Below are 26,469 nucleotides of genomic sequence, written 5' to 3'. Positions count from 1 at the left end.
CATTTATAGCAATGTGATTCTTTTTTAAAAAAGGGAGTAGTTTGTTTGAATACATAGTCTTGCTTTATCAAGTATGTCCTTGCTTTTTTTCATCAGTTAAAACCTTCTTTTATTTCATCCCTCTCTTTCTGTACAGACACTTATTGTAGCCTGGATTAAGGGGAACTTAAACGTCTATATCAGCAGAGAACTGTGGGATGATCTCCTCTCAGTCCTCTCCTCCCTAACCTGCTGGGAGGAGCTGGTCACTGAGTGGTCACTCACCATGGAGACCCTCACAAAGGTACTGACACCTGCCACATTTTAACATACTACATTGTAGCATGACCACGTCTGCCTGTGTTCTGCCATTAATATGGCTGGACAAATTAAAATAAACATTGCATTAATTACAGTGGCTACCATCTGAAACAGTATAGTAATGTGCGTGAAAGAGTTGAAGCAATGTTTATATCGTTGTTTCTTAGGTGTTGGCAAGGAACCTGTACAGTGTTGATCTGAATGAGCTGCCTCTGGACAAACTCAGTGAACAAAAACAGAAGAAACATAAAGGAAAAGGTTAGTCAGTCTGCAGACACCTTCACAGATATTTGGAAAAAAAAAAACACAACTTCCTAATAGAAGCTTTTGACCTTATTTTTATCAGAGCCAACTGCATCTGTTGAAATCTGTTTACACATGATAATTATCCTGGATCTGTTAACTAATGTGTAAAAAGACAAAGATATTGCAGCTTATGATTTCAGTTTCATAGCAAGAATATGTACCAGGTCAAAAGAAACTTTTGGTATATTTGATATTAATATTATACTCAATAGATTTAAATGGGTATATTTAGAAAACATAGCCCGCATCAAAATTGGAGAGAAAGTAAAAATTTGTATCACATCTGTATAATAGACCTTTGATGGACATATTATCAGCACAAAGTAACACAGCCAAAAATCTTCAAGTATGACTGAATGTGCCCTGAGAAGAAAACATTGTCCCTCCACCATTACTCCAGGTATCGGTTCAGAGGGCCAGCGACAGATTGTGGATCGTTCCTTCTCCAAAGGCTGGAGCAGAGACCAGCCAGGTCAGGCAGCAGCCATGAGGCAGCGAAGCGCCACAACTGCTGGCTCACCAGGCATCGAAAAAGCCCGAAGTATTGTCCGTCAGAAGACTGTGGGTCAGTATCTTGTATTCTTAGGCGTCTGCCCTCCTTCTCTGTGTTGAGTTACAACTTTAAAAGTTAAAAGTAGCACTGGCTCCCACACATTGCTTTGTCTATGTAAACTGGCTAGCTTGGTGTTGTGTATGAGTGTCTTCAGCAGAGTGCACCAAGGGAAATCTAGTGCCCTATCATTCCTCAGTACACCTCAGAAAGCACTTCTGTTTTCTTAAGTACGTTTTTTTTTTAACGTGAGTCTCCTCTTTCTTTCCTTCTGCCTGTCCTCTGGCAGGAAGTTTTGGTTTATGCTCACTGTCATTTCTCCTGCTAAGTAGAGTGTTGTTTATGCAAAGTCTTCCGCTGTGACAGATTGTGTGACAGGAATGGCAACATTATATTACAGTACTAGCTTAAAGCAAGAAAATAAGAACTCATGATAATAGTATTTAATTATCAGGAAAATCCAACTTGGGGATACATGTAGAATGTAGTATACTTAAATGCCAGAACAGAGATAGTAACACTAGAAATCTGTCATATTGCTTTCATTTAATGTCTACTTATAACTACATGTATTACGGACATCCATCCTTCCATTATCTATACACTGGTTAGTCCTCATTAGGGTTGTGGGGGGCTGGAATCTATCCTAGCTGACTGAGGGTGAAGACAGGGGACACCTGGACAGGTCACCAGGTTATCACAGGGACACCTATAGAGACAAACAATCACACTCACATTCACACCTACGGACAATTTCGAATCACCAATTAACCTCAGCATGTTTTTGGTTTGTGGGAGGAAGCTGGGGAACCCAGAGAAAACCCACATTACACAGGGAGAACATGCAAACTCCATGCAGAAAGATCCCAAGCCGGGACGTAACCACACTATGTTAGTTGTTTTAATTAAGGAGGTTCTGCTCCAGCTTTTCATGATGATATGTGTAGAACATAATTTTGTATTTTAAAAGCCAAATAAGAATGCTGTTGAGAGGATTTATGTTGTGTTGGACCTACAAAGTCAAAAATGTCTGTGTGATATTCAGTTTTTAAAATCCCTAAATAACAACGCCATTGCTGATTAGTAATTTAAGCTTAGTGTGCTTTAACTCATCTCTTAAAGTTTTTTCCTCTTCTGTGAGAAATTACTCACTCATGCTAACCATTTTTTCGGCTGTTTTTGTTCCATATTCAACTACCAATGCATTTAAAAACCAGATACTTGGTCAAACTTGCAGACATTTTTTTCAAGTTAGCCGTGTATCGGTCCAGCAAACATTTAGTGTGTCTGTTTGTTGTGGACTTAAGAGATTTGAGCTGTACCGGGTGTCAAGCTACCACCAGCCTCTCACTGTCTCACCGTCATCTTCCGGAGCTAACCCTGTCTCACCCACCTTCCCTGTGTCTTTCCCTCTACATCTACCCTTGAACCCTCCTCTTTTCTGCACTATTCTGTCACCTTCCTGTCTCTTGACTTTTTTAAATTATTGTCTTTCTTCCTAAACTATGTCTCTATGCTTTGTCTCTGTCCAACACACATGCACTATTTGCCCTCTTAATCTTTGCCTCCAAACACCTAATTGAACTTCTTTAATGTCTTTGATCCATTTTACTTTCTGCCTGTATCCACTATCTTCATTTTTCTATTACATGTCGTTTCATTTTCTTCTTCACTTTGGCATTCTTATCCATACGTCCACCTTTCTTCCACTCACTCCTTTACTTCTCACTTGAACAACACTCTTTTCTTTGCTTCCGTTTTATGTCCCACTCTTCCCCCTTTCTTCTTCTCTTTCTCTTCTATCTGTTTTTCCCACTCCTTCAGCCCTGCGTAGCTGCTCTACGGGGGACTCTCTGCTGTCCTCAGCCTTTATTCGCAGTGCTAAGAGTGCTCCTGCTCTGGCTCCGCCTCTTCCTGTCCTCCTCCACCACCACCACCCTTTACTACCCCCCCTTGCTGACCAGCTGGCAGGTACACACACTTTGCACTACCTGTCTGCCTGCCTGCTGCCTGTCCGCCCGGAAACTGTGGTAGTCGTCACGCCTGCCAGACACCTAAACTATGCCTGTCTTCTCATTTCTGTCAAATTTTTCTGATTGTGTGTTTGTTTTTACTGAAGCAATAATTTGCATGTGCTCCTTTGGAAATCATAGAGACCCTTCAGAATTCACCTGTACCTGGGATGACCAAGAAAAAGTTGTTGATGGACAGTGCATTAATTATGCATGTGACTAATGTAGGGTCACAGGGAATTATCAGTAGCGATTAATACGCCAATTGTTTGTTTTTGTCCATCAGAAAATAGCCAGATATGATCATGTCCCACATCCCATGGAGACATCCTAAAATGTCATGTAAAAACATAAACTTTTCACATTTATGAAATTGAATCCAGCAAATACATAAAATTTTTGAGAGAAAGATCATTTTACTTGTTGACTGTCTCGACATACCATTAGACTAAATGTGTGGAGGGACGAAGGCAAACGTTTAGCTACATCTCTAAATGGAATTTTTTCTCCAGGTAGAAAGATTTTTTCTCCTTCCATAGAATAAACACTTCAGAAGTGATCACAGCCTGGCAGGGCTGTTAAACATGAGCAGGTAAAATAAAGGTTGTTCAACCTTACAGCCATTAGCTGATAGATATATTTGTCTATGGCTGTCGCAGTCACTAATGTAGAACTAAACACTTAATCAGATGTTTGCTTGAGGAGTAAAAAGAAATTACATTGGTGCTATCTTACTGTACAACTGCTGAAAGTATGTGTAAAATGCATTTAATTTGTGTCCTCCACTTTGTCTGTGCTGCATATAGGCTAGCTGGCGTTGTGTGGAACCTTTGAATTTTGCTCTATGGGATAATTATTGGAAAGCCAGTATTTAGGAACAGAATCAATCATTGCTACAAATATTTCTCGTTTTGGTGTACATTGGATTTTTCTTTTTAGTGGTAGATGGTGACCATGTATGTGTTGCTGTTACTATTATTCACCTGTCTTCAAGAAACTTGTCCTACCTGTTTTCCTGTCTACTTGCTTTGTTTCTGCATCTTATCTGCCTGCCTGCACACGTGCCTGTTCTTCTTTCATTCCATTAACTTCACATGTTTGCATTCTTTTCTGCCTAATACAGACATTTAATATCTCTTTGTTTCGATGTCCTTCATGTGGATCTAACAAGGATGCTGTGTGTGAGATTTTATCTGATGTCATTTATTCATGGGTGGGCATTAGGTTTGACTGCGCCCCCATCTGTTTTGAAGGCTGTGGTGATAATTTTACTTCTATATTGTTATTGTTACTTTTGGTGTTTGTGTGTTTTTTTCATGGTCTTTTATAAATGATAACAGTTCTATATAATCCGTAGTAGAAATTGTTAAATTGATTTTAAAAAAATGTTACAGGGACAGTAGAAACTAGAATAGATATTGTTTTCTTTCAGTTCTTTCAAGATATATGATGCAAGTTAGTAGCTTTTAAAATGACATTCATCCTGAATGAGCTCAATTTATGGATATAGCTAAGCAGAGTTTTGAAGGCTGGTTAAGATTCAGACACCATAAATCCTGTCTGTAGAGTGACAGGCAGATACAGATTTTGACTGAAAGTTATGACTCCAACAACTCTAACAGTTACCATTCAGGAATGCCTGTTTATAATTTCGTTTTATAACACGACAGACAAGATGTATTTCTAAGATGCCTATCAGAGCTTGATAAATGGCCACAGGATGTCTGATGTGAATACAGTTTACATTTTCTCTTCACAAGTTACGTCAATGAGCACAATCAGATAAAGGACCAGAGATTAAATGGTTTCCACAGACACAATTCTTAAAGCATAGGAACATCTTTTTTGGTCTTCATTCATCTAAATGTGTGCGTGTGTGTGTGCGTGCGTGTGTGCCTGCATGTGTGTGCGTGCGTGCGTGCATGTGTGTGCATGTGTGTGTGTCTAGATATGTGCATTGTCATGTGTTTATTCCCATTTCCACTAACTTCTGTTCCTTCAACTTCTTCCACTGACCAGACCTTGAGGACCCTCCCATCACGCTGACATCCCGCACCTCTCGGATGCGCCACTCATCCCAGAGCGACGAGGCCCCTCCCACCTCCTGTTCTGAGGTCTTCCAGGGAGTGGCCTGTGACCTGGATGCCCCAGCCCCATCCTCCCTCGCAAGGAGCAGCAGTGCCTCAGACATCATGGAGCCTTTCATCGCTGAGCGGGTCAAAGGTGAAGACCCACAGGGGGATCCCACTTCAATCCCAAATCCCCCCCCCCACCACTCCACAACTTCTTCCTTACTTGCAGCCAACAGCCACGCAGCACAACCACTCTCACAATCCATCACCTCCCCTTCTCCCACCGCTTTTACCTTGTCCAATGGTGTTGTTTCCTCGTCCTCAACGGGACAAGATGTTGGTAGTGTTTATGACCAATTCTGGCCCCAGAGTGGCTCTCAAAACCGAGGTTCTAGTTCTGATTGGGTAAGCGACTGGGACTCTGCCTTCACCTTTTCATCTGAAAAGGAAACTGATGCAGAAGAGGGTGAATGTGCAGCTGCAGAAGAAGATGATTTATTCTCCTCAATCAGAGAATACCTCACTCACAAAGGAGGTGAAAGAAAGGAGGAGGCTGGGGGAAGAGATAGTCCTGCTCATACATTAGAAAACAGTGTTACTTCACCTTCACAGGTGCTAACAGGGGTAGCTAGAACACAACTGGACAATACAGGACAGCTGGGAGAAGCAAAACAGGTGGTAAGAGATGACAGACAGGTAAGTAAATCAGTCAGACACAGCAGTGTGGATTCCACAGAGGAGAATGAGGCAGAGCAGCGGAGTATCTATGAGTGCCTTGAGTTGCAGTGTCAGTGGCCATCACCCCATGCTAAGGGGAGTGCTAGCTTGGAAAGGAATATGGGGGAGAAAAAGGGAGTAGGAGGAAATGCTGGAAGGGCAACAGGATGGGAAGGGAAATTTGACATGTGGAGTGAAATAGGAGAAGGGAAACAAGATGATAAAGAAACAGCAGCAAACGACAAGTCCAGTTTAATTAGAGAAGATACCAACACAGTTGAATCGAGCATTGAATTGACTCCCCAGGCTTCAGACCCAACTAAGGCCAAAATGTCCCGTAGTAGCACCAAAAGGCACCATTGTGGGGGTGTCCATGTCAGCTTCCGACCCTCGACTGAGTCTGTCCAGTTCCACAACCCACTTGAGAATAAGGAGGCCCACTGGAAAGCCAGACTCCGTCGACTCAGTCACTTCCACACGCATAGCCACTCAGCTGGGGAGAGACCAGGGGCTGGAGCTGGGGCGGGGTCAGGGGGGAAGCTGGGAGCAGGGGGTGCAGGTAAGTTTGGCTCTGTGGCTGGAATTAGCCATAAAACAGGGGCACACGAGAAACTGTCACCTGGAACTGTTATGGATAGCAGCAGGGCAGGGGGCACAGTAGGTGCTGGAGGCCTGGAAAACAGGGCTGGGACAGGAGGGGACAAGGAAAAGCAACATCCTGGATCCTGTGTGGGATCCAGCATGGGCCCTGAGGTCCACTCAGAGGTTTTATCAAGTAGTTCAAGTTCCTCTGGCATATCGTCAGGAGTGCGCGGACGTCTGGGGCGTTCAGCCTTGCGATCTCGAGCCTCCCGCTCACGCTCCCAGGAGCCAGGCAGCACTGCCTCACGACACCACCAGGGGGCTATTCTTGGTGGTGTCTATAAGACTGTGGTTCACGCCCTGTCCTCCAAGCCTCGGCCCAGAGGCCAGGGGTCATCCCAAGGCTCATCGCCACAGCGGCAGGGCCGGGCAGCCATGGGTGATGCATCACTAAGGGACCTCTACTCCCATGTCCTGGGCTACTTTGGACGAAAGACGACCACGCCAGGTGAGGATTGCAACGAACGAAGAGCTCACAAAGGACACAACATGTGGAAAGACAAATACTCACCAACACACAAACACCAACAACTTTCTTTTCTTTTTTGGCTGTTAACTGGTTTGTTATGATGGAATGATATTTTTGGCTGAAACTCATCATCTTGCTGCTGGACTGAAATTTAAACTCCCTGTTGATGTGTTTCCTCTTGAACGTAGCCCCTCCTCCAGCCTGCCTCCTGTCGAGGACCCCACCCTCCTCCCATACCTTCCCACTTCTTTACCTCAGAAGCTCCATCCTTCCTTCTCCTGTCTTCTTTCTTCGTAGGGTTTTGGGATTTTAACCTTCTCACCTCTTTCCCCCGTTCTCCACCTCCTCCCTCTCCTCGATGTTGCATGCGGCCTCCTCGTGCCTTCTTCGCCTCCTCCCTGGACTCCGGCCCCTCTTCAGCTACACAGAAGGAAACAACAATCAACAGAAAGGCACAACTGCCCATAGAAAAGATGCACTCACCATCAAAAAGAAAACTGACATGGCTAGACATAACACCTTTAATAACGCTCCCAGATGTTTTGTGGCATTTTCCAACATTAGAGCTATGATTATTGCTATAATTGGGCTGTAATTAGGAAGTAAAATCTGTGATTTGAATAATTTTAAAGTGCAAATGCACACATTTATATGGAGTAAAACCATACACTATTGCTGTAGTTCATTCTCACACCACTAGACTGCAGCATAAGACCTTGTGAGAACGGCCAACATGATACTAGCTGTATGCACAAACAATTTGAATGGATAAGAAAAAGTACAAACTTTCAAGTCTGCAATCTGAGATGGTTATTTGCCTTGTACAGTACTGCAGGATGATACCAGTTATGACCAGCAAAGTGCACATTTCAATCAGCAGTATAAATAACTTTTTTTCTTCAGACTACTGAACAGGGGTTAAATGTTTTAGCCTTAAGATTCAGAGTTTTGATAAGAGCTCAGCGATTCATTACCTGAATCAGTCTTGATGTGGTGTTACTGTTATGCTTTTTTTTTTAAACTTTTCTTGCTGTGTTCAGGTGTATTCCATGGCTAACATGGGCCAAATAGCACTGAAAGTTGAAATGGAATTGGCATATTTTTTTCAATATTTGCATTGAATTCATCAACCTCATCTGGTGCTCTGTGAAGACAAAACCAGATATAACGTGTTGTGACTCTTGTCATGTCTGTCTATGTGTTGAACCAGTTTACTGCTAAAGGTTCTGCCTAATCCTTGTTTTATAAACACAGGTGGTGTCCTGTCCCAGAGCTCAATAACCTTGACTACACAATTATAATTTGCATGTCTGTGCTCAGGCTGTTAGTATGAGCTTGCACGACAAAGGGGACGTCATTTTATGAACTGGCACAACTTCTTTAGGTGTTGTGTGTTGCATCCTTTACATTGTATGTCCTTCCTCACAGCAGCTGGTTCTTGTAGTGAACTGCAGTTGAGTATGAGGAGTGTGAGACTGGATAGCACAAGTCCTTAGCAGTTTGTGTGTTGGCAAGAATGTGGTGTTGCATTGCAGAGAGTCATTGTTAACACATAACTGCATATGAGTTGTGTGTCTATTATGTAGCACAATGTTGCCCAGCAGTTTCAGGAGTGTGGCATTCGAAGTTGAATTCCGCAAAATTCTACAACAAGGCCACCTTTAGCTGTTGTACTTATCTGCACAGTTGATTTGGGTCTCAGTTGTCCTTTTGTAGACGGCGCAGGCAGCAGTGAAACACCCTATCACATTGGGCCAAACACTTATAGAACATACCAATGTCCATGATTTATTTACTGAACTGTATTAATACAGTCATGTAACTGAGACACAGACTAGGATCTTAGTTTTCATGTTTCCATATTTTGTACACATGCCTCATTCATATTGCTATTGGTGATGTCATGGCAAATAACCATTGCAGTTGGATAATAAGCTTGTAGACACAGCTGGATTTGTGATATTTAGCATCTTGGTGAAAGAGGGTATCCAAATAACACACTAAATGTAAGTGTGATTATGCAGAAATGTTTCAATTGATGAATAAGAAAATGAGCTAGATTTGGTAGTTAAGTTCTTCAGTTTGTTTTCTGCTAACTTCATTTCTCTCCATAGGATCACTAAAGGAAGATGCTTATTCCTCTAATAAGCAGCTTAAATACAGTGACAGAAACGTTTGTGGCTTCAAAAGTAGAATAGAAGCAGGCCAGATGATCTTCTGTACTGGGTGATGTAACACTGTACCTGCAGTGCAAAGCAGTTTGAACAAAGAAAAACTTTATGGAATGACCATAATGTGTCATGGTGTCTTAAATCCAGCTAGGTGACAGCAGAGTAAATGGTTTCATTCTGTGTTCAGTAAGTCCTAAGCTTTATTGACCGTAGTCCTGGTATTGAGCGATGGACGCAACCGAACTCCATCAGCTTTATCAACCACACGTTAAGGAGTTAAAGATTAGTTAGTTAAAACTGAACACAGCAGATGTACTCCTATCTGGCTTTAGGTTGATAGAAGCTCTCTGCTCTCAGAGTTTACAAACTAACAGTGATCGCTGTCATTGCATCCAAGCTACCAGCAACATATAACCCATAGTAACATAACTGTACTAATGTAGGCCTCTGGTATGCTGCTTGTCTGGACCTAACAAGGTGATACTCTCTTTCACTTTTTGTGCATGGTGTGAATTTACTCCTGCATTGCTTTTCTGGTGGATTTTTGATATGCCCGCTATTGTGAGTGTGTGTGTGCGTGTGTGTGCGCGCCCCTTTTTTTAAAAAAACATTAGTCTTTTAATAACATCAAGGCCTTCAGTACATACACATCAGGACTGCTCTTATTATCCAGAGACACTTGTTAAAATAGTTTGGGTTTGTTCATGGATATTGTGACATTTTCATGTAACTTGGAATCACTTATGCATCAGCTGCAGTAAATAATGTTAATCTGCTAATAATGCTATAGCGTTGGTACTGGAAGTAACAGTTAATTTGTGATCAAAAGCAAAATGTCACCATATCTCTAATCTAGACTAATACAATGTAGATTGATGAAGTTAATCAACATGTAAGATCTGGTTACATAAGTATGCTACTTGGAATTCCTCATGGTTTTCTGTCTTCTTAGCTGTTTGTGTGGGGAAGCATCACTTACTGTTTCTGTGTGCTCTTTGTCCATATATTCATCTACCTGTCTACTGTGAATATTAATTTTCCATAATTGCTGTGTGTGTGTATGTATATATAATTTTCTTTCATAATCTATCTACCTCTATATCTTAATGTGTATCTGTATGTGTGTGTGATCAGCCAACAAAGAGGAGGTGGTCCAGAAGGCCCGTCCAGTCTCCAGTGACGTAGGAAGCAGTAACCCAAACTTCTCTGACCTCATGGATGAGTTTATCCAGGAGAGACTGAGGGCCAAAGGAACTGCGGTAAGTGCAACACACACACTAATTTAAGATTCAAGTGTCAAAAGCCGTAGAAGCTGTAAACGTGGCTGTCTTCCCGGTACACAGGGTCGTCGTGGCAGCAGCCCAGGAAGCCTGGAGGTTCCCAGGGACCTGCCGGAGCTCCTGGATGCTGGTCAGAGTCCCGGATCACGACCCTCAGATGACCTTCGTCCTATTGATGACCCGGGGGTTCCCTCTGAGTGGACATCACCTGCTAGTGCCAGTGGTTCTGATGTCATCAGCTCTGACAGCCAATCAGACTCCTTTAATGCCTTTCAGTACTCCACCTGCAAATTTGACAGTAAGGAAGAAAACGCTTACAATTTAGTCCTGATATATTTATTATTTGCTGTTAAAAAAAAATAAAAAATCTGTATGAGCTGCTGTAATGTGAAGAAAGAAATATTTCAGACTGATGCTTGAAAGTTAGTGGTAGAGCATATTAAATAGATTAAGATCAAGTTAAGCAGATAAAACACAGCTGAAAAACTCTAGTGGTAATATTAAAAATGCAAATATTAATAATCCTTCACAAAGAAATATTTAAACTTTCTGAGTATAACTTCTCTTCTTCTCAGTTCTTTCAGGTTAACTTTTAAAAGTCTTGCTTTTTTAAATGTTTGCTTGTAAGCATTAAGAATTTAAAAAGTAAACACTGTATATAACGGATGAATTATCCTTTTTTTTGTAGATTTTACTTTTAATTCCGAGGCCTGTGCAGGAGGAGTTGGATCTGGTGGAGGAGGAGGAGGTCGAGGCAGCTCCCTGGACCAGGACAGTTTGGGTGGGGGCATGGCTTGTGAAGAGCAGGAAGTAGCCAGTTTGACAACACTTCATATCGACTCAGAGACCAGCAGCCTCAGCCACACTGTCACTGTTACCGGTATGTACAAATGCTACAGATTTATGTTGATAAATATACCATTTAGGTAGTTGCATACAGTTACAGTGCATTTGCATAGAGAATATATTTAAAAACTATTTACTTTTGGAAAAAAGTACACATGTACTCTTAATATATTTGTCTGTGACTTCTGTCAGCATAGTAGTTTAGAATTTAAGCCTATTAGGTTGAAGCTATAGTCTGTTTTTTATCCATTTTTTCTGGCTAAGGTGTTGTACACCTACAGTGGGGATCGAAAGTTTGGGCACCCCAGGTAAAAAATTGTATTAATGTGCATAAAGAAGCCAAGGAAAGATGGAAAAATCTCCAAAAGGCATCAAATTACAGATGAGACATTCTTATAATATGTCAAAAAAAGTTAGATTTTATTTCCATCATTTACACTTTCAGAATAACAGAAAACACAATAATGGCGTCTGCAAAAGTTTGGGCACCCTGCAGAGTTTATACCTTGTACTGCCCCCTTTGGCAAGTATCACAGCTTGTAAACGCTTTTTGTAGCCAGGTAAGAGTCTTTCAGTTCTTGTTTGAGGTATCTTCGCCCATTCTTCCTTACAAAAGTCTTCCAGTTCTTTGAGATTTCTGGGCTGTCTGTCATGCACTGCTCTTTTAAGGTCTATCCATAGATTTTCAATTATGTTGAGGTCAGGAGATTGTGAAGGCCATGGCAAAACCTTCAGTTTACGCCTCTTGATCTAATCCACCATGGATTCTGAGGTGTGTTTAGGATCATTATCCATTTGTAGAAGCCATCCTCTCTTTAACTTCAGCTTTTTCACAGATGACACCGAGTTAGTGTCCAAAATTTGCTGAAATTTTATTGAATCAATTTTTCCTTCTACTCATGAAACGTTCCCTGTGCCACTGGCTGCAATACAACCCCAAAGCATGATTGATCCACCCCCATGCTTAACAGTTGGACAGAGGTTCTTTTCATTAAATTCTGTGCCCTTTCTTCTCCAAACGTACCATTGCTCATTCCGGCCAAAAAGTTCTATTTTAACCTCATCAGTCCACAGAACTTGTTTCCAAAATGCATCAGGCTTGTCGATATGTTCATTTGCAAACTTCAAACTCTGATTTTTGTGGTGAGGACGTAGAAGAAGTTTTTTCTGATGGCTCTTCCATAAAGACCATATTTGTACAAGTATCTCTTTATAGTGGAATAGTGTACCACAACTCCAGTGTCTGCCAGATCTTTCTGGAGGGATCTTGCAGTCAAACGTGTGTTTTGACTTGCTTTTCTCACAATCCTGTAAACTGTTCTGTCTGATATTTTTCTTGGTCTTCCAGATCTTGCTTTAACTTCCACTGTTCCTGATGACTGCCATTTCTTAATTACATTCCAAACAGAGAATATTGGCATCTGAAAATGCTTTGCTATCTTCTTATAGCCTTCTCCTGCTTTGTGAACGTCAACTATTTTCAGTTTCAGAGTTCTAGACAACTGCTTAGAAGAACCCATGGTGCTGATTGTTGGGGTAAGGTGGGCATTTAAAACCTTTGAGACTCACATCACCTGGTCTTTCCAGACGATGATTGTGAACAATCCATGACACTGTCAGGTCTCAGCTTTCCAAAGGGGGTGGTGATGCTATAAACTCTGCAGGGTGCCCAAACTTTTGCAGACGCCATTATTGTGTTTTCTGCTATTTTGAAAGTGTAAATGATGGAAATAAAATCTAACTTTTTTTGAAATATTATAAGAATGTCTCATCTGTAATTTGATGCCTTTTGGAGATTTTTCCATCTTTCCTTGGCTTCTTTATGCACATGAATGCAAATTTTTACCTGGGGTGCCCAAACTTCCGATCCCCACTGTATAAGACCAAAGAAATCAGATTCTCCTTCTGTGATATGACAAAATTTCACTGATTTCTGTACAGTTCATTATAAAAACAGTTTAACAGTTCAGCTGATGAGGAACAAATGTCTGACATATAGTTCTTTGACTGTTAAATCAGGAGTTGTTCATGTTTCTTTTCTTATTTCCTTGTCAAGGTTCTGAGAGTGCATCGCCCATGCATTCCCTTGGGTGCTCTCGCTCCCAGACACCCTCTCCTGCCACACTGACAGCAGAACACACTGATCACACACACTCCCGTTCGCACACACATTTGCAGCTGGATCAGAAGCTCCATAACTCTGTCCTCCAGACCCCCGATGATCTGGGTAATACTGATACACACATTCATAAACATGTACTTTCAGATGCCATTTTATCTTGTTGATAAAGAGTCTTTTATATAAATTAAGCATCAGAACGAATGAGAGATTTGGAAAACAACTTATAGACTGTTTTCTTCCACTCATGTCTGGCACTTTAATGAGAGGCAAGAGTCACTGATTGATTCATTGATTGATTCTAGAAACAAGTGAGTTCCCCAGCGAGGACTGCAGTGTGATGGCAGGCGGTTCTCTAACTGGATGGCATGCAGATGTTGCCACAGTAATGTGGAGGAGGATGCTGGGTATCCTGGGGGATGTCAACTGCATCAAGGACCCGGAGATTCATGCTCAAGTGTTTGACTATCTGTGTGAACTGTGGCAAAACCTGGCCAAGGTGAATACTGATGTACACCACTACACGACGACCCGACACTTTCGCTAATGATGGCGTTGGTAAAAAGTGGACATTCCTCTTTTCAGATCAGGGATAATTTGGGCATTTCTCTGGACAACCAGTCGTCGCCACCACCTCCTGTTCTGATCCCACCCCTGAGAATCCTCACCCCCTGGCTCTTCAAGGTAGGTGTGATTGAGAAATCACCAGAGTATTTATAATATTCTGACCATGTCACACATGAGAATAAGGACCATCTGTGTATGTAAAAAAAAAAAAAATCATATTAATTTTATTAGGGAGATAGGTTTGTTTTGATCAATTTCCCTGATTAAATAGCAATAGAAATACATCTGTTTGCTACATAGAACAGAAAATAAGAGACTATATTTATGTATGTATGTGCTTTTTTCTAAGGCCACGATGCTGACGGAGCGTTACAAGCAGGGGAAGCTTCATGCCTACAAGCTGATCTGCAGGATCATGAAGAGACGGCAAGATGTTTCCCCAAACTCTGACTTTCTCACACACTTCTACAACATCATGCACCAAGGACTGCTGCACCAAGACCAGGTAGAGTGTGCGTGGGTATGTGAAAGCTTTGCAGAGGTGAAAAAAACAATAACCTGAGTGTGGTATGAAATTTATATTTAAAGACAATATGTTAACAAACTTTCATTTGTTTCCAAATTTTAATTTTTAGTATAGTATTTCTTAATCTTACTAGTGCATATGAAAGAAAATATGTAATTATAAGTCAAAGTTTCAGATCATAATATGGTACCTGGAATTTTAAACTGCTGAGAGAGCAAATGGCTTAAAATAACTGTGTGTCTTTAACAGGATATTGTGAACACCATTATCAAGCACTGCAGTCCCAGGTTCTTCAGTATTGGTCTACCTGGAGCCACCATGCTGATCCTGGACTTCATCATTGCAGCTTCCCGAGTCACTGCCTGCTCATCACTAAATGTAAAAAACACAGAAACACACTTGTATGCAGAGTTGTTTGCTGTAATTCACTTCCTTCACAGTGTGACGTGCCTACACAGCACTTGCTTGATCTTTAAGTTCTATCCTTCTCACTGCTTTTTTTGTCTCCTCTCCCTCTCTTCCTTTCAAGGCTCCAAGAGTGGAGGCCCAGATCCTTCTTGGATCTCTGGTTTGTTTTCCCAACTTGTATGGGGAGCTTCCAGCCCTCCACCCCACCACAGCTGATGTGGTGCTGACCAAGTTCCCTGATGTCAAGGTAGATGGAAACAGTTGGTTTGTGAGGCTGAGACAGGTCATCGTGTTTATTTACCTGAACTTCATCACTTTTCTTTGTGATAGTATTATAGTAAACGATCAGAGTTTAGAGAGGTGTTTACATGGACAAGTCTTTAATGCTGTGAAGGGTTATAATAAAATGGGCATCTCTGTCACAGATATGCTTTTCTTTATAAATGAAAACATATCAGTGTATTTTAAAATTCGATACCTAACAAAGCGTAGGTTCAAAAACTTGATCTGTTTTGTGTGTAATGCAGGTCAGTCCCTGTAGCACTTGTCTGCTGTCCATAGGGGATCTCAGAACCAAACTAATAGGTTAATCTGTCATCAGCCATTCTTGTAACAGCTCAGGGCTATGGGAGTAATGTTGTTATTATTGTTGTTGCTGTGTAAACAGTTAATGCCATGCGTGGCAGCGCCTCAGGCTCGCTCACTGGTTTCTTACAAGGCAGAAACTTGTTTTGAATTACTAAGCGGTCATTAACACTGACCGAGGGGACAAAACCAGTGTGTGTGAATGCGTCTGGGATTGTGTGTAGATGTGACTGAACTGTAGCAGCATCTCCATATTTAGTTCAGCATATGTGTATATAATGTACATTAACATCTCATGATGTAATTCCTTGAATCAGCTTTCTAATTATCTGACTGAGTGCTTGAACACTCAGCCAGTGTCTTCGTTATGCACCCCTGGAGGTTACATTAGCTCTGAGACCTGAGCGAGAAGTTAAACAGTATGCAGATATTAACACAACATGTTTTATTGTTAATTAAGTTCTTTATGATTTGTTTTATAGGAGCACATTATCAAAACCATCCTGACCTCTGCCAGGGATGAACCCTCTGCTCCTGCTAGGTAAGTGTTTCTGTGTGTCTCGGTCTGTGTCTGTATCCGTCTCTAAACCCCTGAAAAACTGATGAAATTCAAGCAGCTCTGCAATTAGTATAACCTTTGAAACTTTGTTTGATGTGAGTTTACTCGGTTCTGTGGTGATTTTGGACATCACTGTTTGTGTCAGCCATGTATTTGATCATATTATATAAAAAGCTGTTTGAACAGAGTGGTCTGTTAAAATACATCTGAAGAAATTATTTCATTAAAAAATGTTTCTGTAATCTCAGATTTGAACAGGCACGCTGTATTAAGAGTTAATGTGTCAGTTGAATTCACCTGTGGAAGAAATTGTTAGACTTTGAATAAACAGCATAACCTTTGACTACATCTTTGTTTATAGTACTCTGTCTATATTTTATGTTATTTGGTGTATGAATACAGTAGTGTGTGTGTTTTAAGAATACGCACATTGATTACAGTATACAGTGTATGGGACTCTATCTGTATCCACAGCATTTCTATATGTGTGCAACTGGCTGCTAATGCTGAACTTGTTTTGTCAGGTGTGTGGCTCTGTGCAGTCTGGGTATCTGGCTGTGTGAAGAGTTGGCTCATGGGACTCAACATCCACAGATTAAAGATGCTCTCAATGTCATCTGTGTTACCTTGAAGGTCAGTCACACCTCAGTACTGTTGTAAATAGTAGTTGTGTTCTGTACCTACTCTTAAACCATCGACTGGAAGAAAATCTGCATGTTAAATTCTCGATTAACTAAAATGCATTTTTTATATTTTGATGAAAGGAGGCTTCACATCCAACTTGGTATGAGTGTAAGCTGCTAATCCTGAGTGAATGTTCAGCAAACATTTAATAAGTTAGTTGCAGCGCTTTCTGTTAATTTGGGCCATTTCAGAGTTTCCAAAACACCAGTTTTATACCATTAGTGTGTTCCTAAAATGTGCTAAAAATAGATTCATCCTAGAAGACTAATGACACTTTTGTCCTTATTAAAGTAACATTGGTGACTTTCTGGGGCTGCACAGTGGTGTAGTGGTTAGCACTTTCGCCTTGCAGCAAGAAGGTCCCTGGTTCGCGTCCCGGCTTTCCCGGGATCTTTCTGCATGGAGTTTGCATGTTCTCCCTGTGCATGCGTGGGTTTTCTCCGGGTACTCCGGCTTCCTCCCACAGTCCAAAAATATGCTGAGGTTAATTGATTATTCTAAATTGCCCGTAGGTGTGAATGTGAGAGTGATTGTTTGTCTCTGTATGTAGCCCTGTGACAGACTGGTGACCTGTCTAGGGTGTCCCCTGCCTTCACCTGAGTCAGCTGGGATAGACTCCAGCCCCCCCCGCGACCCTAGTGAGGATTAAGCGGTGTATAGATAATGGATGGATGGATGGATGGTGACTTTCTGATTGAGTATTTGCTTGTGTGAGAGCGTATGGACTTGCCCTTCGACCGGGCATTCAGGAGACTACAGCTAAACCACCCACTGAAGATCCAGCTATGACCAGATTTTTTTCTTTGAACTGTGAATCAATAAGGCAGAACTGTCAGACCAGCTGGTTAACATTATCAGTTGTGCCCAGTGTTTGTCTGTTGTCAAACTTTGTCCCTGCTGACCATGGTACCATGAATGCTCTCCCTGTCACTGACTGTGATCCAGTGAAATAAGACCAAAGCCATGACTGTGAATCAAAGGGGCTGATAACTGGCCACATTACACTGATGTCCACAGTTGTGTCAAAGCATCTGTTCTTTTTGCCTAGATGTTTAATTAGGCTTAGTTTAGTTGACAAACATATTACTAGTTGCATAGATCAATATACTACATTAATGTAACTTTAACACAGAAAAATTAAATCCTTCTTGTTCATTGTTCTAAAAGCTTTTTTGCTTACGTCACGTTGATGAGTGAACCTACAAAATGTATTCTTAGTTTTACAGTTTTATTTTTCTGAAACAATGCCACTGCTGCAAGATTTTTAATCTCTTTCGAACATTTTATCGTGAACCCTACGTGATACTGTGTGAGTCCTGAAATTCCTTCCTAAAAATAGATTACTTCTCACTGTCTTTACAGTAGATCTGTTTTAAAAATTGTCTTTGAATGGGAAGAACAGGCAGAAGTCATGGGATCAATACTGTCAAAATTAATATGGACTTAATTTGGTTAAATTCTATGTTATGGATAGTATAAGTGCGCCAAAATACTGACCTAATACCAAATGATTAGATGGTGAAAGTGTTAAACATGGCGAGCTGAAAGCAACTATGTGGTGGTTGATTGTTTGTGTTGGAGAAATTGCCTCAGTTGGTATTGTCTGTTTCAGGCAAGGAGAGTGGGAGGCCTGTGGATCAGAATAATACTGTCCAACATTTACTGTCTCATCTATAGCCAAGTGGCTCGAGATGGACACAAACACACACACACATACCTTTCCCACCTTGGAATCCCTAGCTCATGTATCGGCAGCCAATGGCCTGCTAAGACACTACAGTTACACACACACACACTTGCATTCAGCCACTCCTGGGAGCAAACCCTGGACTGTCAATATGTTTGGTCGTCCTTCTGATAGGAGACTAATCCAGGGGGAATGCTGCAAGCTGTGTCTCTGTCACACACACACACACACACACACACACACACACACACACACACACACACACACACACACACACACACACACACACACACACACACACACACACACACACACACACACACACACACACACACACACTATCACATATGTACACACATCTTGTCCACTTTTGAATCTCTTGCCTTCATACCAGCAGCCAGTAGCTTCAGCCATGGGCTCTGTGACATGCTCCCACAATTATACACACATACACAAAGCTTGAGGGATTGTCATATTTCCATACAGAGCCACTTCCTCCTTGTCCTCCTTCCCTTTCATCTGAAAGCATTTTTTGTTTTGTAGATGGCGATTCTCATTAGAGCCTCACTAATCTCTTCGTGCTAACCACCTTGTGTTTTATTGTGTTGTTAACAATATATACATCTTAAATAAGTGTTGAGTATTGTGAATACTGCAATGGATAGTTAAAAAATAAAGACTTATAGTGGTATGCTTATGCACAAACTGTTTATCATGGGAAAAGTGGGTTACAGTAAAAGAGAAAAATACGGAAAATTACAGACTCACCACTGTAGAATTTTCAGACCAATGATATCAGTTTGTTTTGGCTGAATTGATTAAACTGACAGTTATTATCTCACAATGCAAAAATGTCAAGAGGAAAATGTATGTTTTGTCTAATACAAAACCAACATTCAGATGGCTATCACTGTCCCTAAAATAATACATGATTAATTGTAAACTTGATTGTGAATTAGTTTGTTCAGTTTAGTTTATTTTCCATATTTGGACTAATTAACTCTAGATATTTTCTCATTTTTGATATTGTGTGTACATACTATTAAAATAACTATGAAAACTCTTGGATTAATTGATGTCTAGCTGAAGCTATTTAAGCAAGCATTAAAAAAAAAAAAGAAAACCTTTTACAACAAACAGGTAGACTTTTGGCATCATTCATCTTCTCCCTTGTCCTGCTCCCTGTGCTACTCATATGAGGAGACTTTTTTGTGCTTATCAGCCTCAAAGTGTTAAAGATTTCAACTATCTAAAGGTACATGGCTAATTTGGGGCAATCATCAAATGAAATTAGAATTTATTTACGCTCTGAATGGCTGTGTAAAATGTAAGAAAAACAAACACAAAACAGTCATGTGGGTGAAGAGGGGACCAGCTAATGGCGGGCACAGCAGCAAACAGAGTCACATTTGAGCAAGTTGTTTGATACCTGATATTGATGGATTTCAAAGTGTTTTTAACCTGCGTTGTCATCATGTACTGAATACAATCCAAAGCCTGTTTAATTCTTTCCGCTGGAGCCACTGCTTTGCACCGGCTTTATGCAAACACAGCAGCTGTTAGTTTAAACATTGATGGTGAATATATCAGCGTAACCAACAGAGACTGCAAATTTACATCAATTCTCTTCTTCCAGTACCCCAATAAGAATGTTGCACTGGTGGCATCAGACATCCTTCACCTCCTGATCAGTCATGTGGATCATCTTCAGAAGTTCCCACCTGACACTCCAAAGAAGATCGTAGAGGTGAGGCATAAATAACTGTATGGATTTGTGCAATTGATGCAGTATTTCCAAATACTGGACGTATTTATTTATTATCTCTTCATCACCATGTTGTCACATCGTGATGATAAATCATGCTTTGTGCATCCAAGGATTTAGAACATCAAGAATAAATTCAAGGACTTCATAACACTAAAATTTCTGTTGAGGGATTTTTAAAATATAGTTGCTTTCTGGAACCACATGTGCTCAGAAGCATTCATTCTTATAATGCTGCAGATTTGTAACAAAATGACGTTTTTTTCTTTTTTTCTACTGTGTTTCAACGATTTTAAGATGGAAAACAATGTCTGCTTTTTCCTCTTTCTTTAGATTTTGATCGCCACCATCACATACTTGCTGCCCACTACTGAGTCCTCTCCTCATGAACTAGACAAGAGGGTAACACAATTACGTTCACAAAAAATATCAATATTTTTTAGTCACTACATCAGTTTTTTCTGCAGAGAAAGTGACTTTGTGCCTGTGTGCTGCAGCTGGTGGTTTCCCTCCTGTTGTGTTTGTTGGACTGGGTGATGGCTCTGCCTCCGAAGACTCTTCTTCAGCCTGTACAGACGCGAAGCCCCCCAGAGAGAGACCAACCTACCAAGACCCTGCTCAGCTGTATTTATAAGGTGTGTGTGTGTGTCGTAATTAAATGACTATTACATTAGCACACACAATTACTTACACTGAAATAAATATTCATTGGAACATAGCCATTTCTGCGTCAACTTTCACTATTTACTCACACTTTTTTCTTTTCTCTTTGTATCGATGAAGTAAAACTGAACTTGATCCATAAATGAGGCAGAATAGAATCCAGTCTGAATATCTATTACTCAACATGCCTTTTTCTTTTTAAATTGTGTCTAGGTATTACACGGTTGTGTGTATGGAGCACAGTCTTTCAACAGTCCAAAGTATTATCCGCTGCAGCTGTCGGATCTGTTGAGTCCCGACTATGACCCATTCCTGCCATTAGAAAGCCTCCGAGAACCAGAACCACTGCACAGCCCCGACTCAGAACGCTCCAGCAAACTGCAGCCTGTCACCGAAGGTAATTTACCTATGGCTGGTGACACACTACGCCATGTTAGAATCCCTAACATCTTTAGATTGAGTCCATCCGTTTTCCAGGCATGTAAAATGGTGCAGTAACACAGATGCACACAAATATACAAAATCTCTGTAAAATACGACCCAGAGTCGCTCACCAAACCACTGCCAATCAATGAAGATTGAAGAAGGCAGGTATGTGTATGTATGCGCACATGTCTGCATCCGTGTGAGAGTGTGTATTGTCCCCTGCTGTGGTCTACCAGGACTCAGTGACTAGTCTAATGACTGGAGCACACTGATAGGCCATGCTTCTCTTCTCTTCTCTTCTCTTCTCTTCTCTTCTCTTCTCTTTATATTTCAATATACTTCTCTGCTAATAGTCTTTTCATTCCTGTTGTATTCTTCAAGATTCACTTTTTTCGTTTCTTCTCTTTTCTTTTGTCTTTCTCCTCTTGAGCCCCCCTGAGGTTTAGGTAGTCATTGAGAATGTCTGGTCAATACATATCTGTACTCTACAAACAGCCTGTCAATAAAGAGTTGTCAGGAAGTGTGTGTGTGTGTGTGTGTGTGTGTGTGTCGCAGTGTGTGTGTAACGATGCTGATAAACCAGGATCTGCTGGCAGCACAGTGTGTGATGGCATTGGCTTCTTCTCAGCACGGGGAAAACTATGTCCAAGCTGAAAGTGTGTTCGTTCCTTTTCCTAGTTTGTACAGTAATGCTTGAAGTTTTGCAGTAACTTGGAACCTCTAGAACAAGTCAAAGTCATAGTTTTTATGATACCAGTACATGCAAAGCACTTATCTGAAGTAACACTCCCATCAATGAGTGAAGGAGTTAATGGATATTAAATAGCTATTAGACCAAAATCACCCCTCGAGAAGCTTTGTTGACTGAAATGGGAAAAAAAACATGACAGATAAAATGTTAGACTTTAATATCTGCTTCCTTAAGTATATTTTCGTTAGCTGTATCTTTCTTACTGAAATACACATCTGCTTTGCTTTCTGTACTCTGCAGTTCGTAGCCGTATTCAGCAGGGCCTGGTTTCCATCGCAGCCAGAACAGTAATTACCCACCTGGTCAACCATCTAGGACATTATCCCATGTCTGGAGGGCCTGCTACTCTGTCTAGTCAGGTACTGTGTCTCTGTGTGTTTGGTGGAAACAATGGCACTAGTATGATGTAGAAGTTATGCTAAAGGAAATGAAAGTTGTTATTTTTTTGCTGGTGTGACACCATGATTCATGTTTGCAGGTGTGTGAGAACCAAGACAACCCATTCTGTGAGAGTGCAGATCTTGGACCAGAACTTTTCCATTCACCAAACCTACAGTTTCTGGTGCTAAACGGCTCCACATTGCTCTCAGTGCTACAGGTAACCTCAGCTGAAAGTAGTTCCTTTGACAATTTTAGATGCTTAAAATAATTTTAAAAAGTTCCCACCACATACTTTATAGAGCGATTTGGATTGTTTGTACATGACTGAACTTTGATAGGGACCTAGTCCTGACTGAACATCTGTAGTTTCCAACCCACCGCTGGGTTTTAACAGCTTGTCGTCTTTCAATTTACAGAATTGCTCCATTTATCATAGCAAGAAGGTAGGTTGATGTTGCTGGAAACATGTTTCAGCTGGGTAGCTGGCGTCATCAAAGTAATACAAAACAACAACTTCAGATGCTTTACAGTGTTTTTCTTGGAGGTATGCTGAAGTTAAAATAAATGATAACTTCTTGGTTTCTGCGTTAAGCTACTTTTAAAAGGTGAAAAATAGATTTAAAGATGATCAGTTTTTACATGAAGACAGTGTGGCAACTCAGCCTCAAGATGATTTCTTCAGTATTTGAAAAGTTTAGTATGTAACCCTTGTCCTTGTTGTCCTCTATCTTCTAGATCCGATCAGAGTCTGGTGTGCCAGGAGGCGGAATGACAGCTGGCTTGTCGTCCGCTCCTGCTAGTGTTCGTGTCATCATCCGAGATGTTGCTGGAAAACACTCCTGGGACTCAGCCGTCCTCTACGGGCCTCCACCTTGTTCCCCAAACAGTCCGACACACACACTTCTAACACACACACAGTCACCGCACAGTGCGAATCTTCATTTACGCACCCCACCAGGAGGTCCGCCGAAAAAGATGGGAGTGAAAAGAGAAGATAGCGAGGAAGATGGGCAGGAGGAGAGGGGGCCAGAGGAGGGAGGAAGAGGGACAGAGGGTGACAGGCAAGAGTTTCAGGGAGAGGGGGAGGAGGAAGAGGAGAAAAGGAAGGCCAGAGAGGAGGAGAAGGAAGATCAGAAAGGAGGTGAAGATGGAGAACAAGGAGATGAGGAGGAGCAGGAGGAGGAGAAGGATGAGCATGGATTGGATGGGGATGGGGATCGAGGGAAGTCGGCCTTGGAGCAGCTTCTAGCTCCACCATTGGCTAAACGTGTGTGTCGGGAGGCGGTGCCAGCGTGGGACTCACTGAGAGAAGGAGACGATGCATTGGATGAAATGCTGCAGTACCTCGGATACTCAAGTCCTGAGTGTCTGCAGAGAGCAGGTACATAGTTTAATCAAAATTTTCATAAGGCTTATTTAATCAACAGCACACAAAAATATCGGCACATACAGAAGTACCAAAATTATGTAAAAGAACCTGCCAGCAGTTTCTAATCAGCCTTTTAAATTCCAAAACCTGCCAGTAGTTTTGAAAGGCTCGTAATCTTTCAAGAAAATTCAAAACTAGACACAAAATATATCCTTGAACTAATGTTGTTTGAAATGTGGTTGCATTGGGAATTATATGTGGCCTTTAAAAATTCAGAAAATAAAAACAGTTTGCACCAGATCCTGTAAAAAAATAAATAAATAAATAAATATTCTGAGGCCCTTTGCTGCAACCAGCTGGCCATTATTGACTCATCTGCAGCCAACAGTCACATGACAAAAATTCAGAAAGGCTGCTTTCGCTCACAGCAGAGAGGAGGCAAATATGGAAAGTTTTTTAAATATTGTATGTAGAGTGGCCATTTTGTCCAGTATTGGTAACACCAGTAATTTATGGGAATTATGTCATACTACACAAAATAGCCAGCCATGGTTGGACTGTTTTCATAGAGATGCAGAACTTTATATTGCACTAAATAATCAGCTCACAGTGAATAAATCTGTGACAGGAGCAGAAAAGGAACCCGCTTTGGGTTCAGAGGGTTCCAAGGGTTCTGTAACAGTTGTTCTGAAGTTCTAAAAGGAAGGAAAAACTATTTAAACAACACACTTAAATAATCAGATTATTCGAAAGTAACTTTGACTTCTGATTGGTCCCCCAGGAATGCCGCTCAACATCCCAGCCCCTCCTCCAGCGTGTGTTTCAGAGAAGCAGGAGAACGATGTGATCAATGCCATCCTGAAGCAGAGTGCTGACGAGCGAGAGTTTGTTCTTCATGTGCGTAAAGTCCATTTTCTATGAGTTTATATGATTAAACCAAATAATTTCTTGAGTCTTTACTTTCTGCAGTGTTGTGATAAAGCGCATACTTGGCTACTGGCTCACAAGTACAGTATCAGGGTAATACAACGTAACAGTAATGTTAGGTTTCAAGAAGTACAGAATATATGGCAGTACTATTGTCAGGCTCATTTTAAGCATTATGTTTTTAAATTTTGTAAAAAGTATGCTCTGTTTCCATTGGTCTTCTGCACAGAAGACATTTATACACATTACAGCATGAAAATTACAATAAGCAGTAAGTAAATAAAATTAATGGTGGTTTATCGGGCAGCTTTAATTGAACAAAGCAATTGTTAATCCTATTAGCAACACTCCCACTTTGTTGTGCTGTGAGGAAGGTTTCTTGTCTCATTGCAGAAAGTCAAATCAAGATGTTTCCTTTATATAAAGATGAAGCTAATTAATAATACTGCAGTCAGATAGCTATATATGTTTCAGTTTGATTAAGATAGATTAATCCTTTATTGATCCCACAGCGATCAACGTGAAAGAACAACATCAAAGAACTGCACACTGAAATATCTGAATGTACCAAATAACAGGTCTATAACTAGTGTTTTCTCATCAGTAGGTGCAACATTTCTGAGATTCAGTGGCAATCTATATTCATATCATGTTATTACTTTACCTTTTATTATTAAGGTGTTCTGAAAATAATTTGCAGGAACTGTTCACTATAGAAGAACCACCATTATGGCTGTTGTCAGTAATTTAATACGTCATGCTGTTCTTTTCATTCTAGTAGTTTTGGTTACTCATCCATGTTACAGAGAGGTTTTTTTGTATTAAACTGAAATACATGAATGTTTCAGAGAGGTGAGGAGTTGAACATGAGAGCGGTGCAGCAGACTGAACCAGAGACTCAGACGCCACAGTCAGCCTTCTACTACTGCAGACTGCTGATCAACATATTGGGACTGAACTCCTGGGAGAAGAGGTGAGACCAGGCACACTCTGACACACCACCTGAAACGGGACTATTTCAGTCTTTTAGCTTTGCTGTATTTGTCCCATCTCTACATTTGGAAAATGAAGTCTGTGGCAGTTAGTGTTTGAAGAATGTTAATTAGGACCTCATCAAACTGCTCTATTTATTCTTGTTCTTTTCAAATTAAATTGCATTTTTAAGGTGATGAACATGTTTAAAAACTCTGTAAAGTTTGCATGTGTCAAAAGTTGCCACAAAACTTCCAAAGCTTCCAAAAATGCCTCCTGGAGCATAAAACCTAACAAAAAGTCAGCTATTTGACCTGTTTTTAACATTTACAGCCATTCTACTTAAACACAGTCCTTCTCAAGACGTAATCTGGTCAAAATCATATTTGAACAGTCTAATCTAAAGACTGTTTTAGATTGCAAAGCTTTTGATGGTGTTTCTGAAGCCACACGATGACAATGAAATGATGAAAAGAAGTTGTAACCCAAATTTGCGTTATTCAATTTGACACAAATTTGTCATGCTTGAACAGTTGCACCTGAATATCTACGCGTCAGTATCGACTCAAAGTCTCAGTGCCTCCTACTAAAAACATGAAGTCAGCTGTTTCTGACAAACATCATCCAGTTTACACAAAATTTACTTGATATGCTCTAAAAATTTAGGGCAACTTTTGATTTGAGCTCTTAAAATGTCCCAGGTTGCATGAAGCTG

At 40.9% G+C, this 26,469-nt stretch overlaps 1 protein-coding gene across 10 annotated transcripts in view; it reads left to right on the top strand.

Annotated features, from left to right (window-relative positions):
* ralgapa1 (Ral GTPase activating protein catalytic subunit alpha 1) overlaps window positions 1-26,469 on the top strand; it is a 78,472-nt gene that overhangs the window by 9,390 nt on the left and 42,613 nt on the right. For 5 of the 10 annotated variants that reach the window (XM_055005945.1, XM_055005946.1, XM_055005944.1 and 2 more), the window contains exons 15-39: window positions 137-283; window positions 468-558; window positions 1,007-1,171; window positions 2,981-3,127; window positions 5,188-7,047; window positions 10,374-10,498; window positions 10,583-10,817; window positions 11,208-11,399; window positions 13,422-13,592; window positions 13,790-13,983; window positions 14,070-14,168; window positions 14,401-14,556; window positions 14,827-14,955; window positions 15,107-15,232; window positions 16,053-16,111; window positions 16,654-16,762; window positions 20,137-20,247; window positions 20,599-20,667; window positions 20,763-20,900; window positions 21,142-21,325; window positions 22,346-22,464; window positions 22,584-22,703; window positions 23,222-23,867; window positions 24,637-24,752; window positions 25,631-25,755. In XM_055005945.1, coding sequence (XP_054861920.1) covers window positions 137-283; window positions 468-558; window positions 1,007-1,171; window positions 2,981-3,127; window positions 5,188-7,047; window positions 10,374-10,498; window positions 10,583-10,817; window positions 11,208-11,399; window positions 13,422-13,592; window positions 13,790-13,983; window positions 14,070-14,168; window positions 14,401-14,556; window positions 14,827-14,955; window positions 15,107-15,232; window positions 16,053-16,111; window positions 16,654-16,762; window positions 20,137-20,247; window positions 20,599-20,667; window positions 20,763-20,900; window positions 21,142-21,325; window positions 22,346-22,464; window positions 22,584-22,703; window positions 23,222-23,867; window positions 24,637-24,752; window positions 25,631-25,755 — 5,633 coding nt within the window. The remainder of the gene's footprint in view (window positions 1-136; window positions 284-467; window positions 559-1,006; window positions 1,172-2,980; window positions 3,128-5,187; window positions 7,048-10,373; window positions 10,499-10,582; window positions 10,818-11,207; window positions 11,400-13,421; window positions 13,593-13,789; window positions 13,984-14,069; window positions 14,169-14,400; window positions 14,557-14,826; window positions 14,956-15,106; window positions 15,233-16,052; window positions 16,112-16,653; window positions 16,763-20,136; window positions 20,248-20,598; window positions 20,668-20,762; window positions 20,901-21,141; window positions 21,326-22,345; window positions 22,465-22,583; window positions 22,704-23,221; window positions 23,868-24,636; window positions 24,753-25,630; window positions 25,756-26,469) is intronic. The other 5 variants (XM_055005951.1, XM_055005950.1, XM_055005953.1 and 2 more) reach the window with 3 other exon arrangements.

This window comes from Amphiprion ocellaris, chromosome 20, assembly GCF_022539595.1.
Source record: "Amphiprion ocellaris isolate individual 3 ecotype Okinawa chromosome 20, ASM2253959v1, whole genome shotgun sequence".
Taxonomy (NCBI): domain Eukaryota; kingdom Metazoa; phylum Chordata; class Actinopteri; family Pomacentridae; genus Amphiprion; species Amphiprion ocellaris.
This window is presented reverse-complemented; position numbering and strand designations above follow the sequence as displayed.